Source organism: Monopterus albus, unplaced genomic scaffold (genome assembly GCF_001952655.1).
Source record: "Monopterus albus unplaced genomic scaffold, M_albus_1.0 scaffold170.1, whole genome shotgun sequence".
In the NCBI taxonomy this organism is placed as follows: domain Eukaryota; kingdom Metazoa; phylum Chordata; class Actinopteri; order Synbranchiformes; family Synbranchidae; genus Monopterus; species Monopterus albus.
The window spans coordinates 1,449,911-1,469,625 of record NW_018128050.1 but is presented as its reverse complement, the minus strand read 5'-3'; the positions used below and the strand labels follow the sequence as shown (position 1 = coordinate 1,469,625).

The window sequence follows — 19,715 nt, the reverse complement described above, 5'->3', positions numbered from 1 at the left end:
AACAAAAGTTTTTATCTATGTACAAGGCCACACCACCTCCCATCTTATTCTCTCTGTTTGTACATATCAAGTCATAGCCATCAAGGTCAAAATCCATTCCCCTTACAGTGTTAATCCAAGTTTCAGAAATAGCAATTATATTAAAAGAATGTTTTAGACTACTAAGATAATGTTTTATACTCTGAAAGTTTGCGTATAAACTTCTGCTATTAAAGTGAATAAGTGATAATTTGTTTTCAGTCTTGACATTGCTGTTAAAATGCTCATCCGTGTCATAATTGCAGTTATTTTCAGAGTTCTTCAAAAAGTTTTTTTCAGGGTCAAAATCTTCGTCCGGTTCATGATAATGAATTTCAGTATTTCCAATAGTGTTCAGTTCCAGCTCCAGTCCCTCAAAAACTATTAACTTCTGTAACAAATCACTTGCCTCATTCCGTACCTTACATTGTGGTGCAGAGTTTGCATGTTCTCCCTGTGCCTGCATGGGTTTTCTCTAGGTGCTCCACTTTCCTCCCACAGTCCAGTGTCACAACCCAGAAACAGATCACCACATACCCAAATCAGCAGCCATGAATGAACAAGGAGGTGTGGCTTCTGCTGAAGGCTTAAATTTGCCTTCAGATCTGGTGATGCACAGGCCTACAGCTTATCCAGGGCCAACCTGAGGAGGAGCATCAAGAAGGCCAAGCCCCACTACAAGCTAAAGGTTGAGGAACACTTCACAAACTCTGACCGCCGATGTATGTCGAAGGGCATCCAGGTCATCAGTGAATACAAGCCTGGCAACTCCACCCCAACAACTACAGATGTCTCCTTCCTCAACGAGCTAAATGACTTCTATGCTCACTTTGACCAGGACAACAAGGAGACAGTTATCAAGTTCAGACCCTCCACAGACCACCAGCCACTCACACTCACCTCCACTGGCATGTATGCTGCTCTGAGCTGGATCAACGTACGCAAGGCTGCTGGCCCTGATGGCATTCCTCAGCGCATGCTCAGGGCATGTGCAGGGCAGCTTGCTGGCATCTTTATGTACATTTTTAACCTGTCCCCCGCCCAAGGAGTTGTGCCAACATGCTTCAAAACCACCTCCATTGTGCCAGTGCCGAAACATTCCACCCCAGCGTGCCTGACCAACAATAACCTGCTCCTTAACACCAACAAGGTCAAGGAGCTCATTATGGACTACAGGAGGGAGAAAGGAGGCACACACGACCCCATCCATATTAACGGGATGGTTGTTGAACGTGTCTCCAGCTTCAAATTCCTGGGGACCCACATCTCAGAGGACCTGTCCTGGACCATCAACACCCACAGCCTGGTTAAGAAGACTCACCAGTGCCTCTTTTTCCTAAGGACACTGAAGAAGAACCACCTGTCTTCAGATGTCCTGGTAAACATCTACTGCTGTGCCCTCGAGAGCATCCTGATCAGCTGTATCACAGTCTGGTATGGAAACTGCTCTGTCTCCGACCACAAGGCATTGCAGCGGGTGGTGAAAAATGCTCAACACATCACAAGGACTCCACTTCCAGCCATTGAGGGTGTCCACAGGGAACGTTGTCTCCGACGTGCTCGTAGCATTCTCAATGACTCCTCTCACCCTGCTCACAAACTGTTTGACCTCCTACCCTGTGGGAGGCACTTCAGGAGCCTCCGGACCAAAATCAGCAGACTCAGGAACAGCTTTTTCCTCACAGCTGTCTCCTTACTGAACTCTGTCCCCTGTTGACCCCTCACTACCTTCCTCTATATCACTACACACACCTTACCCCTTCTCATCTCCCATCCTCCCAGGACTAATGCAATACACTTCTGTTACCTGTAACAATGAGGTGATCTGTTAATGTGAACAAACTCTACTCACAGAATGCCGCTTTGTACTCATCTGCACACTGTACATATGCAGATACTGTATATTTATATTTATCTTTGCACTATTTACATCCATCACTCGTAACTTATCTTCTATTCTGCACTATTTCATCCTATTGCACTAGTGTTTTATAAGCTTAATGTACCTTATCCACTACTGTAATTTAAATCCATAAAGTCTGTTGTATATTGTACATTAGCCTATACTGTATATCTTACTGTAACTATAAATTGTATATATCAGTAAATTAGTTCTGACTGTTCATACTGTAGATACTGCGTACTCTGCACTGCTGTTATTGCGCTTCTGGTTAGATGCAAAACTGCATTTCGTTGCCTTGTACTTGTACATGAGTAATGACAATAAAGTTGAATCCAATCTAAAAAACATGCAGGTTAGGTTGATTGGCGACTCTAAATTAGACTTCATCCGGTGAAAAACATGTCAAGTTGAGCAAGCACATCATCAGTTGGGTGGCAACTGATGAGTTGCTGTGGCGACCCCTAACGGGAGCAGCCAGAGGTAGAAGAATTAAATAAGTTTCATCTGATATTGTGACAGGATACAATCTACACATCACACCATCAGAAAATGAAGATAGATTACATGAAAAAGTATTAAAATGACCAACGTGGTAAATACACTTAAACAAATAGATATAACAACAATCAGCAGAGTAACTGTGCTGCCTGTGGGCATTGAGCTTCACCTACAACTGAGCCGGCTCATAGAAACACATGATTGGTTAAAATGTTGCGCAGAGAGAACATCCTTACATATTTACTGATTTGTTTACACATTTACGGATTTCAGTACATGTCCACAAATTTGTGCACACATTTACAAATTCCAGTACACATTTACACATCTTGGTACACTCAAAAGTCTTCATACACATTTGCAGATTTTTTTTATGCATTCAAAAATCTGAATGCATATTTGCAGAACTCTTTACACATTTACAAGTCTGAGTATACACACAGAGATTGAAATATAGGTTCACAATTCTCCACACACCTTTGTAAATAATTTAGCTACAATATTACCCCCTGTAGAACAGTGTCAGTGGTTGGACAAGTGAGCGGACCCAGCTCTCAGAGGTGACTGCCATTACAAGCCAGCTGGGCCAGCCACTGCTTAACCTGAGAAAACACAGTGTGTCAAGCCACATATCTGCTCTTTCCTTGGGTGAGGATATGAGTCAGTATGTTTTGTGTTAGGGGCAGATTAGGTCTGGATAATGGGTAAACATCATTTAACTCATATACTGTGCTCCCATATGAATGCCCTCCTATTCTTTGGCACATTTAATTGTGTGTTATTGACTGTCAATGTTTACTCCTAACATGGAAACGATGGACGGCCTACACTAAAGTCATTTGAAAAAGTTAAAAATAAGAAACTGCTTTGCTTGTCAGATTAAATATTTGCTGTACAATTTAGTTATTCATTATGGATTAAGGACATCACATACAGTAAACCTTCATATCTTGCCAATTGTATAACAGGCCTTTGTCTCTCTGATGTGTGTTTGTTCCATATCCACGTGTTGTACCTACAGTAAAGTAACCCCAAATGTGGTTTGAAAACTGACAGCTGAGTTGCATGTGATTACTTGGATTAAATGTTGATGACTGACATGCTTACTAATTGATTTTTATGATGTATCTCTTATGAGTTCCTTTTATGACTCCACTAGCCCAGGGGTTTTCAACTAAATATGACCCAGGGCCCATCATTCATACTAAGAAGTAACCTCATGACCAGTGTTGTGGGGTGGCTGCACCGGATGGATGCTCTTTTAATCCTGAAAGTCACCATAGCTTTTCTAAATTCCTTATATTTGTATGAATTTGATAATTCACAACAAAGCAATACATGTAAATAAGTATTTAAAAATTCATACAGTAAAATTACATTACTGCATGCATGTTCAGGGACCACCTGCAATGCCTTTATGGACCACTGGTTCTGATGACTTTTTTTTTGTTGTTGTTGAAATGATTTACCAAACATGATGTGCTCAAATTATGATGCACCAACAATCCATCAGTATAAAAAGTATTTTAAATGTGCTCCACCTCTAACAGCTACAACAATGACATGCTACTTGCACATTAATGCATCAGTAATAGTAGTCTAATGATAAAGAACAATAGAACACTTACAGGGGCCAATTGTTTGCATCATGAGTACTTTTACTTCAATGTCTTGCCCAAGGACACTTCGACTGCAGGCACTGAGATTCAAACCCCCCCTTTCGGTTGGGAGAGGACTGCTCTACCCACTGCACCACTGTCGCCGCCCCACCCTTTTAGTTGACTGTAAAGTTTATGTTTTATAAATTGTGGTTTAATATACTGTTCCTAATGATATAATTACAATATCTGTGACTGTGGTTATTAATACTTCTGTCTGTGTACCTTTCTATCCCTGCTGATTGTGCAATCCGAATGTGAAGAAACAGCCGCTGTGTTGTGTGCGGTCATGAAAGCATCATTTGACAAAGATTGTTTTAACATGCAACTATGATACATTTGTTGAATAATGAATTAATGATACTGATAAACATGATACTTGATCTATCTTGTTCATTTGTGCTATGAGTGTACAATGTTAAATCTCTGTTGTGAAAACTGAGTCAACACAAACATAAATGACTATAAATGAATGGTGAAACAGAAACTGCTGAAGTGCTACAGCCTCTGGAAGTGGAGTAAATCACCTTATTTTTCAAGACCTTTGGTCAGTGTTAGAGTATCAGACTGAATCGGCTTTGATTCTTATTAACCATTCAATTAATTTGTACATTTCATACAAAAGATTAGAAAAGATAACATTTTTATTAATAAAATCTGACTAAATATGGACTGTATTTTATATAGCGCTTTCTCACAGTGTGTTGCACTGGCCAAAGCGCTTTACAGAAGATCATACAACATTCACACACCGATGACGACAGGCTGCCATGCACCGGTGCTAGTCAAGCCACCGGGAGCAATTCAGGGTTCAGTGTCTTGCTCAGGGACACTTAGGCATGCAGGGAGACCGGGAGTCAAACCACCAACTTGCTGGTCAGGAGACAACTGCCCTACCTCATGAGCCACAGCCACCCCAATATTAAAGCCATCCCACACTGTTTGGGGTCATACAGCCATGAACAGAAAACAATACAATCCACATCTAGTTCAGCTTTAACCACATACAGTATTACGAGTAGATTTGTACTCAGTGCAGTTCAGTCACTGCTATATCTTAAAAACACCTTCACATCGAATGTGTTGGTCCATAAATACTTGGCAGAAACTTTAGATGATATATGGAAATGTGTCAGGTTTTACCAGCAGTGGTTTACTATGCTTGTGTACTTAACAATACTCTCAGTATATTCAACCTATTTAAATATCTCAAACCTTTTACAGAGATACAAGGCACTGGATGGCATAGCAGCAAACTATATCAGCTTACTACTGTACACAAAGCAACCAACCCACATTATTTATACCATTACTGGTTGGTGGTATTCAAATTTTAAGCATTATATAAAAAATAAAGAAATAAAATAGTATCTATGGAATGTACAACAAAAAATAAACAATATATGGAATGCTTGTCTTCATGGTGTGTTAGGTGCCTTAATATTAAATATGTGATTGTCATGGATGTCAAATTAATAAGCAACTGCTACTGCGTGGTCTAAGGTCACATTAAAAACTTGGACTGAAGCAGCTGTGATGACAACTCTGAACCAGACACAGTTTTTTACTTATTTACAACCAGAAATAATAAAAGAAAACTCCAGGTCAAAGTATAAAATGTGAATATATTTGGACAGTAATATGTAGGCAATATGGTCTGAATATCTATAAAAAAAGAAGAGGTTTGTGGAAGTAGACTCAAAGCCTGAGTCATTGATCAGCTGAAGTCTCGGTTGGTGAGGATCAAAGGGGCCACCAGGGTCCAGATGTATAGGGCCAGGCACAGCCAGCTGGAGGCGATCTTCAACCACACTGCTGGCCACTTGCTAGTTAGAGTGTAGTCTGTGTCAGGGCTGTTAAGAAAACACAACACCAGGTTACCATCCTTTGTTCACTCATCATAGTGAAAAGTAGAAAAAACACAATAATAACTAAAGAAAATGCGTATGGATGCTGAGTGCTGAAAGATCGCCCTGAAAATGCTGAACATTTTGACACCTGAATGGTTTTGCTAGCTGAAAAAAGCTGAAGTCGAATTTTCCCATTCATTTGAATGGGGCAAGATTTTCAAAATAAACCTAAATATTTCAAAACTATGAAGTTTAGAAAACTTTGGAAAAGAAGCATGAATATCCTTGAAAAGCTGAACATTTTGATAGCTGAAATTATGCTGAAGTAGAGTTTTCCCATTCATTTGAATGGGGCAAGATTTTCAAAATAAAGCTAAATATTTCAAAACTATGAAGTTTAGAAAACTTCTGAAGACATGCATGACTGTCCCTGAAGAGCTGAACATTTTGATAGCTGAAATTATGCAGAAGTAGAATTTTCTATTCATTTGAGTTAGGCAAGATTTTCAAAATAAAGCTAATTATTTTTAAAGTATGAAGTTTACAAAAGTTCTGAATAGCAGCATGAATTTCCTTAAGGAGCGGAATGTTTTGATACCTGAAATTATGCTGAGTTAGAATTTCCCCATTCATTTGAATGGGGCAAGATTTTCAAAATAAAGCTAAATATTTCAAAAGTATGAAGTTTACAAAAGTTCTGAAGAGAAGCATGAATGTCCTTGAAGAGTTGAACATTTGGATAGCTGAAATTATGCTGAATTAGAATTTTCCTATTGATTTGAATGGAGCAAGATTTTCAAAATAAAGGTAAATATTTTACAAGTATGAAGTTTAGAAAACTTCTGAAGAGAAGCATGAATGTCCTTGAAGAGTTGAACATTTGGATAGCTGAAATTATGCTGAATTAGAATTTTCCTATTGATTTGAATGGAGCAAGATTTTCAAAATAAAGGTAAATATTTTACAAGTATGAAGTTTAGAAAACTTCTGAAGAGAAGCATGAATGTCCTTGAAGAGTTGAACATTTGGATAGCTGAAATTATGCTGAATTAGAATTTTCCTATTGATTTGAATGGAGCAAGATTTTCAAAATAAAGGTAAATATTTTACAAGTATGAAGTTTAGAAAACTTCTGAAGAGAAGCATGAATGTCCTTGAAGAGTTGAACATTTGGATAGCTGAAATTATGCTGAATTAGAATTTTCCTATTGATTTGAATGGAGCAAGATTTTCAAAATAAAGGTAAATATTTTACAAGTATGAAGTTTAGAAAACTTCTGAAGAGAAGCATGAATGTCCTTGAAGAGTTGAACATTTGGATAGCTGAAATTATGCTGAATTAGAATTTTCCTATTGATTTGAATGGAGCAAGATTTTCAAAATAAAGGTAAATATTTTACAAGTATGAAGTTTAGAAAACTTCTGAAGAGAAGCATGAATGTCCTTGAAGAGTTGAACATTTGGATAGCTGAAATTATGCTGAATTAGAATTTTCCTATTGATTTGAATGGAGCAAGATTTTCAAAATAAAGGTAAATATTTTACAAGTATGAAGTTTAGAAAACTTCTGAAGAGAAGCATGAATGTCCTTGAAGAGTTGAACATTTGGATAGCTGAAATTATGCTGAATTAGAATTTTCCTATTGATTTGAATGGAGCAAGATTTTCAAAATAAAGGTAAATATTTTACAAGTATGAAGTTTAGAAAACTTCTGAAGAGAAGCATGAATGTCCTTGAAGAGTTGAACATTTGGATAGCTGAAATTATGCTGAATTAGAATTTTCCTATTGATTTGAATGGAGCAAGATTTTCAAAATAAAGGTAAATATTTTACAAGTATGAAGTTTAGAAAACTTCTGAAGAGAAGCATGAATGTCCTTGAAGAGTTGAACATTTGGATAGCTGAAATTATGCTGAATTAGAATTTTCCTATTGATTTGAATGGAGCAAGATTTTCAAAATAAAGGTAAATATTTTACAAGTATGAAGTTTAGAAAACTTCTGAAGAGAAGCATGAATGTCCTTGAAGAGTTGAACATTTGGATAGCTGAAATTATGCTGAATTAGAATTTTCCTATTGATTTGAATGGAGCAAGATTTTCAAAATAAAGGTAAATATTTTACAAGTATGAAGTTTAGAAAACTTCTGAAGAGAAGCATGAATGTCCTTGAAGAGTTGAACATTTGGATAGCTGAAATTATGCTGAATTAGAATTTTCCTATTGATTTGAATGGAGCAAGATTTTCAAAATAAAGGTAAATATTTTACAAGTATGAAGTTTAGAAAACTTCTGAAGAGAAGCATGAATGTCCTTGAAGAGTTGAACATTTGGATAGCTGAAATTATGCTGAATTAGAATTTTCCTATTGATTTGAATGGAGCAAGATTTTCAAAATAAAGGTAAATATTTTACAAGTATGAAGTTTAGAAAACTTCTGAAGAGAAGCATGAATGTCCTTGAAGAGTTGAACATTTGGATAGCTGAAATTATGCTGAATTAGAATTTTCCTATTGATTTGAATGGAGCAAGATTTTCAAAATAAAGGTAAATATTTTACAAGTATGAAGTTTAGAAAACTTCTGAAGAGAAGCATGAATGTCCTTGAAGAGTTGAACATTTGGATAGCTGAAATTATGCTGAATTAGAATTTTCCTATTGATTTGAATGGAGCAAGATTTTCAAAATAAAGGTAAATATTTTACAAGTATGAAGTTTAGAAAACTTCTGAAGAGAAGCATGAATGTCCTTGAAGAGTTGAACATTTGGATAGCTGAAATTATGCTGAATTAGAATTTTCCTATTGATTTGAATGGAGCAAGATTTTCAAAATAAAGGTAAATATTTTACAAGTATGAAGTTTAGAAAACTTCTGAAGAGAAGCATGAATGTCCTTGAAGAGTTGAACATTTGGATAGCTGAAATTATGCTGAATTAGAATTTTCCTATTGATTTGAATGGAGCAAGATTTTCAAAATAAAGGTAAATATTTTACAAGTATGAAGTTTAGAAAACTTCTGAAGAGAAGCATGAATGTCCTTGAAGAGTTGAACATTTGGATAGCTGAAATTATGCTGAATTAGAATTTTCCTATTGATTTGAATGGAGCAAGATTTTCAAAATAAAGGTAAATATTTTACAAGTATGAAGTTTAGAAAACTTCTGAAGAGAAGCATGAATGTCCTTGAAGAGTTGAACATTTGGATAGCTGAAATTATGCTGAATTAGAATTTTCCTATTGATTTGAATGGAGCAAGATTTTCAAAATAAAGGTAAATATTTTACAAGTATGAAGTTTAGAAAACTTCTGAAGAGAAGCATGAATGTCCTTGAAGAGTTGAACATTTGGATAGCTGAAATTATGCTGAATTAGAATTTTCCTATTGATTTGAATGGAGCAAGATTTTCAAAATAAAGGTAAATATTTTACAAGTATGAAGTTTAGAAAACTTCTGAAGAGAAGCATGAATGTCCTTGAAGAGTTGAACATTTGGATAGCTGAAATTATGCTGAATTAGAATTTTCCTATTGATTTGAATGGAGCAAGATTTTCAAAATAAAGGTAAATATTTTACAAGTATGAAGTTTAGAAAACTTCTGAAGAGAAGCATGAATGTCCTTGAAGAGTTGAACATTTGGATAGCTGAAATTATGCTGAATTAGAATTTTCCTATTGATTTGAATGGAGCAAGATTTTCAAAATAAAGGTAAATATTTTACAAGTATGAAGTTTAGAAAACTTCTGAAGAGAAGCATGAATGTCCTTGAAGAGTTGAACATTTGGATAGCTGAAATTATGCTGAATTAGAATTTTCCTATTGATTTGAATGGAGCAAGATTTTCAAAATAAAGGTAAATATTTTACAAGTATGAAGTTTAGAAAACTTCTGAAGAGAAGCATGAATGTCCTTGAAGAGTTGAACATTTGGATAGCTGAAATTATGCTGAATTAGAATTTTCCTATTGATTTGAATGGAGCAAGATTTTCAAAATAAAGGTAAATATTTTACAAGTATGAAGTTTAGAAAACTTCTGAAGAGAAGCATGAATGTCCTTGAAGAGTTGAACATTTGGATAGCTGAAATTATGCTGAATTAGAATTTTCCTATTGATTTGAATGGAGCAAGATTTTCAAAATAAAGGTAAATATTTTACAAGTATGAAGTTTAGAAAACTTCTGAAGAGAAGCATGAATGTCCTTGAAGAGTTGAACATTTGGATAGCTGAAATTATGCTGAATTAGAATTTTCCTATTGATTTGAATGGAGCAAGATTTTCAAAATAAAGGTAAATATTTTACAAGTATGAAGTTTAGAAAACTTCTGAAGAGAAGCATGAATGTCCTTGAAGAGTTGAACATTTGGATAGCTGAAATTATGCTGAATTAGAATTTTCCTATTGATTTGAATGGAGCAAGATTTTCAAAATAAAGGTAAATATTTTACAAGTATGAAGTTTAGAAAACTTCTGAAGAGAAGCATGAATGTCCTTGAAGAGTTGAACATTTGGATAGCTGAAATTATGCTGAATTAGAATTTTCCTATTGATTTGAATGGAGCAAGATTTTCAAAATAAAGGTAAATATTTTACAAGTATGAAGTTTAGAAAACTTCTGAAGAGAAGCATGAATGTCCTTGAAGAGTTGAACATTTGGATAGCTGAAATTATGCTGAATTAGAATTTTCCTATTGATTTGAATGGAGCAAGATTTTCAAAATAAAGGTAAATATTTTACAAGTATGAAGTTTAGAAAACTTCTGAAGAGAAGCATGAATGTCCTTGAAGAGTTGAACATTTGGATAGCTGAAATTATGCTGAATTAGAATTTTCCTATTGATTTGAATGGAGCAAGATTTTCAAAATAAAGGTAAATATTTTACAAGTATGAAGTTTAGAAAACTTCTGAAGAGAAGCATGAATGTCCTTGAAGAGTTGAACATTTGGATAGCTGAAATTATGCTGAATTAGAATTTTCCTATTGATTTGAATGGAGCAAGATTTTCAAAATAAAGGTAAATATTTTACAAGTATGAAGTTTAGAAAACTTCTGAAGAGAAGCATGAATGTCCTTGAAGAGTTGAACATTTGGATAGCTGAAATTATGCTGAATTAGAATTTTCCTATTGATTTGAATGGAGCAAGATTTTCAAAATAAAGGTAAATATTTTACAAGTATGAAGTTTAGAAAACTTCTGAAGAGAAGCATGAATGTCCTTGAAGAGTTGAACATTTGGATAGCTGAAATTATGCTGAATTAGAATTTTCCTATTGATTTGAATGGAGCAAGATTTTCAAAATAAAGGTAAATATTTTACAAGTATGAAGTTTAGAAAACTTCTGAAGAGAAGCATGAATGTCCTTGAAGAGTTGAACATTTGGATAGCTGAAATTATGCTGAATTAGAATTTTCCTATTGATTTGAATGGAGCAAGATTTTCAAAATAAAGGTAAATATTTTACAAGTATGAAGTTTAGAAAACTTCTGAAGAGAAGCATGAATGTCCTTGAAGAGTTGAACATTTGGATAGCTGAAATTATGCTGAATTAGAATTTTCCTATTGATTTGAATGGAGCAAGATTTTCAAAATAAAGGTAAATATTTTACAAGTATGAAGTTTAGAAAACTTCTGAAGAGAAGCATGAATGTCCTTGAAGAGTTGAACATTTGGATAGCTGAAATTATGCTGAATTAGAATTTTCCTATTGATTTGAATGGAGCAAGATTTTCAAAATAAAGGTAAATATTTTACAAGTATGAAGTTTAGAAAACTTCTGAAGAGAAGCATGAATGTCCTTGAAGAGTTGAACATTTGGATAGCTGAAATTATGCTGAATTAGAATTTTCCTATTGATTTGAATGGAGCAAGATTTTCAAAATAAAGGTAAATATTTTACAAGTATGAAGTTTAGAAAACTTCTGAAGAGAAGCATGAATGTCCTTGAAGAGTTGAACATTTGGATAGCTGAAATTATGCTGAATTAGAATTTTCCTATTGATTTGAATGGAGCAAGATTTTCAAAATAAAGGTAAATATTTTACAAGTATGAAGTTTAGAAAACTTCTGAAGAGAAGCATGAATGTCCTTGAAGAGTTGAACATTTGGATAGCTGAAATTATGCTGAATTAGAATTTTCCTATTGATTTGAATGGAGCAAGATTTTCAAAATAAAGGTAAATATTTTACAAGTATGAAGTTTAGAAAACTTCTGAAGAGAAGCATGAATGTCCTTGAAGAGTTGAACATTTGGATAGCTGAAATTATGCTGAATTAGAATTTTCCTATTGATTTGAATGGAGCAAGATTTTCAAAATAAAGGTAAATATTTTACTATAAAGGTTAAAAACAAAAAAAATAATAGCATACATGTGCTTAAAAAGCTGAACATGTCGATACCTGAACGGTTTTCAGGTATCGACATAAAAATTAAGTGCCAATAAACGGACGGAAGAAACCAGAATAATAAAGACCAGGATAACATAGTATGGATGCTGAATCAGCATCCATACAATAAACAAACCATATAAGGAAATCTGAAATTATGAAAGAATTGGAAAAAGCTTAAATAAATTCCTATAGCCTTCATTGGCTGCTAAACTGCCACTCAAATCCCCAAGCCCCGCCCAATCCCACCACCCTTCCCCGCCCCACAGCAGCATCCATACAATAATAATAAAAACCAGGAGAACATAGTATGGATGCTGATTACAATAAATACCAGGATAACATAGCATCCATGCAATAATAATAATCTACAACAAAATATGGGTACATAATTTGAAATAAATTAATTTTGGAACTGCTTCATATCTTGTACAGTGGGGCAAATTGGTATTTGATACACTGCCGATTTTTCAAGTTTTCCCACTTACAGAGAATGGACAGTTCTGTCATTTTCATTGTAGGTACACCTCAACTGAAAAGGACAGAATCTACCAAAAAATTCCAGTAAATCACATTGTTAGATTTTTAAATAATTTATTTCCATTTTATTACATGAAATAAGTATTTGATCACCTAGGAACCAGCAAGAATTCTGGCTCTCACAGACCTGTTAGTTTGTCTTTAAGAAGCCCTCCTATCCTCCACTCATTGCCTGTATTAATGGCACCTGTTTGAACTCATTACCTGTATAAAAGACACCTGTCCACACACTCAGACTCCAACTTCTCCAATATAGGCAAGACCAAAGAGCTGCCTAAGGACACTAGGGACAAAATTGTAGACCTGCACAAGCCTGGGATGGGCTACAGGACAACAGGCTAACAGCTTGGTGAGAAGGCAACAACTGTTGGTGCAATTATTAGAAAATGGAAGAAATTCAAGATGACTGTCAATCTCCCTCGAACTGGGGCTCCATGCAAGATCTCGCCTCGTCGAGTATCATTGATCCTGAGGGATCAGCCTAGAACTACATGGGAGGACCTGGTCAATGACCTGAAGAGAGCTGGGACTGCAGTCTCAACGGTTACCATTAGTAACACACTACACCGTTATGGCTTAAAATCCTGCAGCGCACACAAGGTCCCTCTGCTCAAGCCAGCACATGTCCAGGCCAATCTGAAGTTTGCCAAAGACCATCTGGATGATCCAGAGGAGGCATGAGAGAAGGTTATGTGGTCAGATGAGGCCAAAATTAGAACTTTTTGGTATAAACTCCACTCGCCGTGCTTGGAGGAAGAAAAAGGATGAGTACAATCCCAAGAACACCATCCCAACCGTGAAGCATGGGGGTGGAAACATCATGCTTTGGGGGTGCTTTTCTGCAAAGGGGACAGGACAACTGCACCGTATTGAGGAGAGGATGGATGGGGCCATGAATTGAAGAAATCGGATTTGTGCTGTTCACACTGTCATAAGGAAATCGGATATGGGTCACATTTGGGCAAAAAGATCAGATTTGAGCCACTTCAGCCTGCAGTGTGAACGTGGCCTTACCTAGACACATGCATACAACATGCTGAACGACAATCAACGACACAGGTGCTGTCAGCCTTGAAAGTCCAATCTAGTCACACGTAAACGCATTTGCATCTAACATGCAACCAATGACATATTAGTCATAGTTCAGTATGTGCGTATAACACAAAAAAACATGTAACCAATGTACAACATAAAATCCACAGCACAGGAACTGTCAGCATGGAAATCACAAAGACGTATTACACATACCACAAATACAGGTATGTCTACGGGTATTTTGGTATTTAGGTAATGCTCCGGCGACGACGAACCGTCTGCCAGAGGTTTAAATAAGGAGGAAGGTATTATAGTAATGTGCCCCAGCTGTGCGCGACAACCCACAACCCATGACTGTGTATTAAACCCCAAGCAGCGCTAAAATGTGGGTGACCTACATGCAGTGCAGTGAATCCCTCTGCTGTAGACAGATGGAGCACTGAAGCTGCTGCTGATCTGCAACTGTGATGCTCACACCTTCAGTGTAGACACAATGATATTTTCTTGAACCCAAACCCACCAGACTCTGACAGAACTGGGAAATTTATGAAAGTAAGTAAAACTGGCTTATCCAGCTGGATGGAGGGGTAGGCCATGTGCTAGGAGTGGGGTGCACTGACCTGTACCAGTTGGTGAGGGTCATCATAATGTAGAGCGAGGCCAGAAACAGCATGAAATGGAAGCAGGAGTAACTGTATTGCACCATGTCCCTCTCATTGTCCTCCACCTGCCTCGGTCCTGTTGACCCCTCTGATAGGTTGGGGCTGTTGCCACCCTCAGCCAGGATGACTTTGGAGGACATGGTCAGCTTATTCACCTGGCTGGTGCTAGATGAACGAATGCTGTGGGTATAACAGGGAGAAACAGATACTGTATGCCCAACTGATTACTGTGTTTCTTACAGTAGCCCTAAAGCTCAGACCACAACCGTATATGAGAAATCTAAATGTAGCATAGTGATGTGTACATACACTGATTGTTGTGGCTAACAAAAGATTTCCCTTTAAGGCCCCTTTAGTTGTTCAGGAATTTTCAATTATATACAAGGTGGAGAGGCCAAAAAGACAGGTGGAGGTGAAAACTGCCTCCTCCACATGACATGTTTTGGACCTATTTTCTTAACAATCCTCAGTGAGAATGTTGATATTGTTATGATGAGTGTGTGGTTTGGATGCCAGGTGCAGACTTGGGAAACAGGGAAGGGGATAATATAGTAAAAAGTTTATTACATAAAGTACAAATTATGCTGGGTGGCAAAAGGTCGAGCAGGCACGGGGGTTGGCAAGAAGTGCAGCAGGCAATGGAGACCAGGTCAGGCGAGGAACCAGGACATGGAGGTGAGTAGGCAGATGGATGGCAGGAACCAGGGGGAGTCAGCAGCTCGCCGGGGAAGCAGCAGAGACCAGGTCAGGCGAGGAACCAGGAGGACCGAGGCGAGGAGCCAGAAGGGCCAGGGTGAAGAACCAGAAGGACCAGGGCAAAAAACCAGAAGGACCAGGGCGAGGAACCAGGACATGGAGGTGAGTAGGCAGATGGATGGCAGGAACCAGGGGGAGTCAGCAGCTCGCCGGGGAAGCAGCAGAGACCAGGTCAGGCAGGTAAAATGGCAAGAGGACGGCAGGTAACAGGAGGACCAGAGGATCAGGACGTGCAGATTAGCTGACTAATCATGGTGTCGGAGCATTCACTCCATGGTGCAACTGGCAAGAAGGTTATATGTAGCAGGATCGGGAGGTAATGAGTGGCAGGTGAGTGGAATAATGGCTGATTGCGGTGATGTGGCAGGACAGCATGGAGAGACGGGGAAAAATAGAAAACAAATATACAGTACAGTGTGAGGAGGATTTTGATATTTTGATAAGCCAGTATCTTGGAACTCCAGAACTGTCACTTATTTATTTCTTGCCTCTAATCTACACTGAAAGCATTTTCTATGCCATGTCTTATGCTGCAAATAGAATTCCATTCAATCAAATGTGTCAATCCACACTACATCTGAGATGTATGTACATCTCCCTTGGAGCCCTCAGGTCTATTTTTCCCCCTCTGATGTGTTTAATGAAGCGAATTCTCCACAGACAGCTCTTTAAATCACACAATACAGTTTTTTCTGTTTCTCCTGCTATCTGTTGTCACTGATCAGGCTGCTTTGAGGTTCACTTTAACTTTTGCCCTCTGTAGAGCCAGGGAAGATCAATAAAATCAACATTTCCATAGGGTACTTGTACAGTAAAAATGTGATTTCATCCCGATGATCTTACATGAAAACTATTTTTGTCCTGTACATTTGTGTTGCTGATCAGCCTGATGAAGACCCTCTCCCCTGCTGCTCTCCTGCTGATAGTGTTATGGTGAGTGCGTGATGCAGACAGAGACACTAAGGGAGCAGGAACTATGGAAAGCAGTTTAATGAATAATGAACTAGTATGCTGAGTGGCAGGAAGTCTAGCAGGCTCAGGGCGGGAAATGCGGAGGACACTCGGAGCGTGTCGGCGTAAACAGTAGAGAAGTCCGGTAGAAACTGGAGCTGGGCGAAGATCGGGGTGTGCACGTCACGATCTGTAATCGGCAGTGAACCAATGGGGAATGAGAGGAAAACAGGGTGTATATATACATGGCAGAACCGGGGGCCTATTTCAAGAAGGCGGTTTTGTCGAAACTCAGAGTTTGTTAACCCCGAAATGAGGGAAATTCTGAGTTTTCGGTTTCAGAAACGGAGGTAACTTAAACCCGTGAAGCGGGGTAAGTTAAACCCGTTTCACAAAGAGAGGTAATCTAAACTCAGAGTCAGTTACTATGGCAAATTACTCTGTGAACCTAACCTGCTGGCGAGCAGGTTTTGTTCGGGAAACTCAGAGTTTCCTCCGGGTCTCCGCCCCTTTTTAAAGTGAAAGGTGTTTAATACCTCATTTAATCTTTCAGTACATTCATAGATTGCACACGTTTCCGTCACGCAGAGATCAAAATGGCGTGTCCATTCATAGAGGATCCTGTAGATGAGGACGCTGTAGTAATTCGCAGGGAATTGCATTTACGTCGGGAGAGGATATTGAGGCCACGAGTTGATTTTTTTGTCATATCCCCATGTATTTTTATTTGAGCGGTACCGTTTGTCTAGAGAGTCCATAACATATATCAATAATCTTATCCACCCATACATCAGACACATCACCCATCGTGGCCGTGCTCTTACATCCGAGCAGATGCTTTGTGTTGCGTTACAATTTGTTGCAAACGGCAGTTGTCTTTATAACATCGGGGATGCAGAGCACATTAGTAAGGCCACAGTATGTAGAATAGTTCGGAAAGTGTGCCTCACCCTCAAGCGCTTTCTGTGAATTTTTGTTGTGTTTCCTGGGCACAAACCCCTCAGAGCCATTAAAGAGGAGTTTCACAGGATTGCAGGTTAGTGGTATTGAATTCGTTTCAGTAAGGCTAATCTGACAAATGATGATCAGTTAATAACATCTTGCTGTGGCCTCTGGAAATAAACTAATAATTAGAATCCCCTTCAGGATTTCCAAATGTGGTTGGATGCATTGATGGCACACATATTCCCATCAATGCACCTACATGAAAATTAAAATTCAATTCTTATATTATTACATCAGTGTTGGGTCAATTTTTAAAAAAGTATTTTGATTAATGTAATACTTACTCTCCATAAAACGTACTGGATTATTTATTAATCATTACTTTACAAATCCCATATCAACCACAATAGGAATTTTAAGAAAGGGTAGACATAAAACTGCACTTTTAATTCGTACAAAAATCGGTATTTTATGCAATTACTGAAGTTACTCATTCAATTATTGAAGAATTAAGAACCATTCCTTACTTTACAAGTGACAAATAATAACAACATTACTAACATTATTTAGTAATTACTTACACCGAACACTGTATGATTAAAATGTAAACGTACGCATTGACTCGGGCAGCTATTTTCCCCAAGCTAACTCTTTCTCTTTCGCCGCTGCAGCCGTGTTGTTTTTTTTGTTTGTTTTTTTTTTACGAAATATGGGCTCGTAGTCACTATATGCTTGTAGTAGCACATCCATTTCTGTCGGGGAAAAACGCAGACCTATTTTGGCTTGGTCCTGTTGCCATGGTGACTCGTAATTTCTTCACTCCATTGTTCAGGGCTTTTTATAGTCGCGTGGCACGCGCCTAACTCTGAGTCAGACAACTCAGAGTTGATTAAACCAACTCTTTTCAGCTGTTCTGAAACCGAAAACTCAGAGTTTTCCAACTCTGAGTAAGTCAACTCAGAGTTCAGGTTTGAACTCTGAGTTTGTTAAACCGCCTTCTTGAAATAGGCCCCGGGAGATACTAAGCAACAGGTGAGTGGAATGATGACTGATTATGGTGGCAGAACAGCGACGGGGTGAACGTAAACACAAATACAGGAAGCGACGCTAAATGGATGGACATTAAGATTAAGATATTTCGTGTAATTTTTGCCATGTTTTTCCCAAACAGGATAACACATTGTTAAAGTTAGTGATAAAATCCAGCATGTGTAAAATGTTTTAGCACTTCCCACACATGCTGGCTTAAAAGTCCATCCATTGTCCTTGGAAACAGCAAGTGGCAAATAAAAATCATGTGATATGATCAAAAGCTCCTGAACAGATTCAAAATGGAATGTGAGGTGAGAGAGCAAAATGACGCTTCACCAAAACGCACATTATTTCCATATGAACATTTCAAAAGTGTTTGTGAAGTCTTCATTTTTTTCAAGTAGTAAAGTCAAAGTCAAAGTGTTTATTTGTCATATGCACAGTTAGGAAACGTGTTTCCCTGTACAATGAAATTCTTACTTTGCCATTGTAGTGGTTAAAAATAAACAAGGTACCAGTCCAGATGTAATATGTAATAGAACAGTATGTAGTTCATATATAAATATTATTTGTAATAGTTATGTAAGGGTGAGCTAAGTGTTTATATAAGTTTGATCTCTTTCTTTTCTCTTGCTCAAGCAAGAATATCTTGGGCTGTGTCCCCCTTGTTTAACTTGTGGGTAAACATCCCAAGCTACTTCCTCCTTAGAGAGAATAGATGTGACACCTTTCATCAAACTTAATTTGACAGGTGGCCCCGCCCCCTTTGTCCATTTTTCAGCCAATCAGAATCGTTCTTTTGGTCCTTAGTCCCGCCTTCCGGTTTCTGGTCCACGTGGTCTCCACGTGGCCCCCACGTGGTCACCGGGGGTAAGGAATAGGAGATAAGGAAGTTGTGGTTAACCGCATCTGAAAAGATAAACAGACATCAGTTGCATTCTGTACACGCCTATGGTTATGTATGGTTATGTTGATAAGAATATAACTGTATAACTGTATTTGATATTGGTTGCACCCCTTACATATCAGGGTGTAGTTAAGTATTTAACTTGTTCCTTACTTGATCTTGTAAAATGATCTAATTAAGAATGATGAGTGTGGAATATAGACTTAACAGCCACTCACCGGGCTATTGTTCATTTTTTACTTTTTGTTGTAAAAAAGAGTAGCAACACAGAATGTCAAACTACTGTCAACGAACAGCATTTTAGTGTGTTATCCTTTGAACATACATCCAAGCAGTTAGGGTGAACACGATACCTTTTTTTTTTAATGTGTCCCTCTGTCACGGTTCGTTTTCAACATGCTTTCCACGCCCGCCCCCAACCGCTCGCGTGGCTATGCTGTAGCAAAATAGTAGTAATACAGAATGCTAAACTACTCTCAATGAACAGCATATTACTGCGCTTCTTATAACATATATCCAAGCAGATAGTGTGATCACATTACCTTTTTAAATCGTACCTCTGTCCCGGTTCGTTTTT

The 19,715-nt window shown here is 37.6% G+C and overlaps 1 protein-coding gene across 4 annotated transcripts in view; it reads right to left on the bottom strand.

Annotated features, from left to right (window-relative positions):
- Positions 1 to 4,931: 4,931 nt before the first annotated feature.
- serinc3 (serine incorporator 3) overlaps positions 4,932 to 19,715 on the bottom strand; it is a 90,020-nt gene continuing 75,236 nt past the window's right edge. For all 4 annotated transcript variants that reach the window (XM_020615768.1, XM_020615769.1, XM_020615770.1 and 1 more), the window contains 2 exons: positions 14,506 to 14,727; positions 4,932 to 5,930 (listed from right to left, as the gene is read on the bottom strand). In XM_020615768.1, the coding sequence (XP_020471424.1) occupies positions 5,795 to 5,930; positions 14,506 to 14,727 (358 nt within the window). In that variant the 3' untranslated portion in view covers positions 4,932 to 5,794. The remainder of the gene's footprint in view (positions 5,931 to 14,505; positions 14,728 to 19,715) is intronic.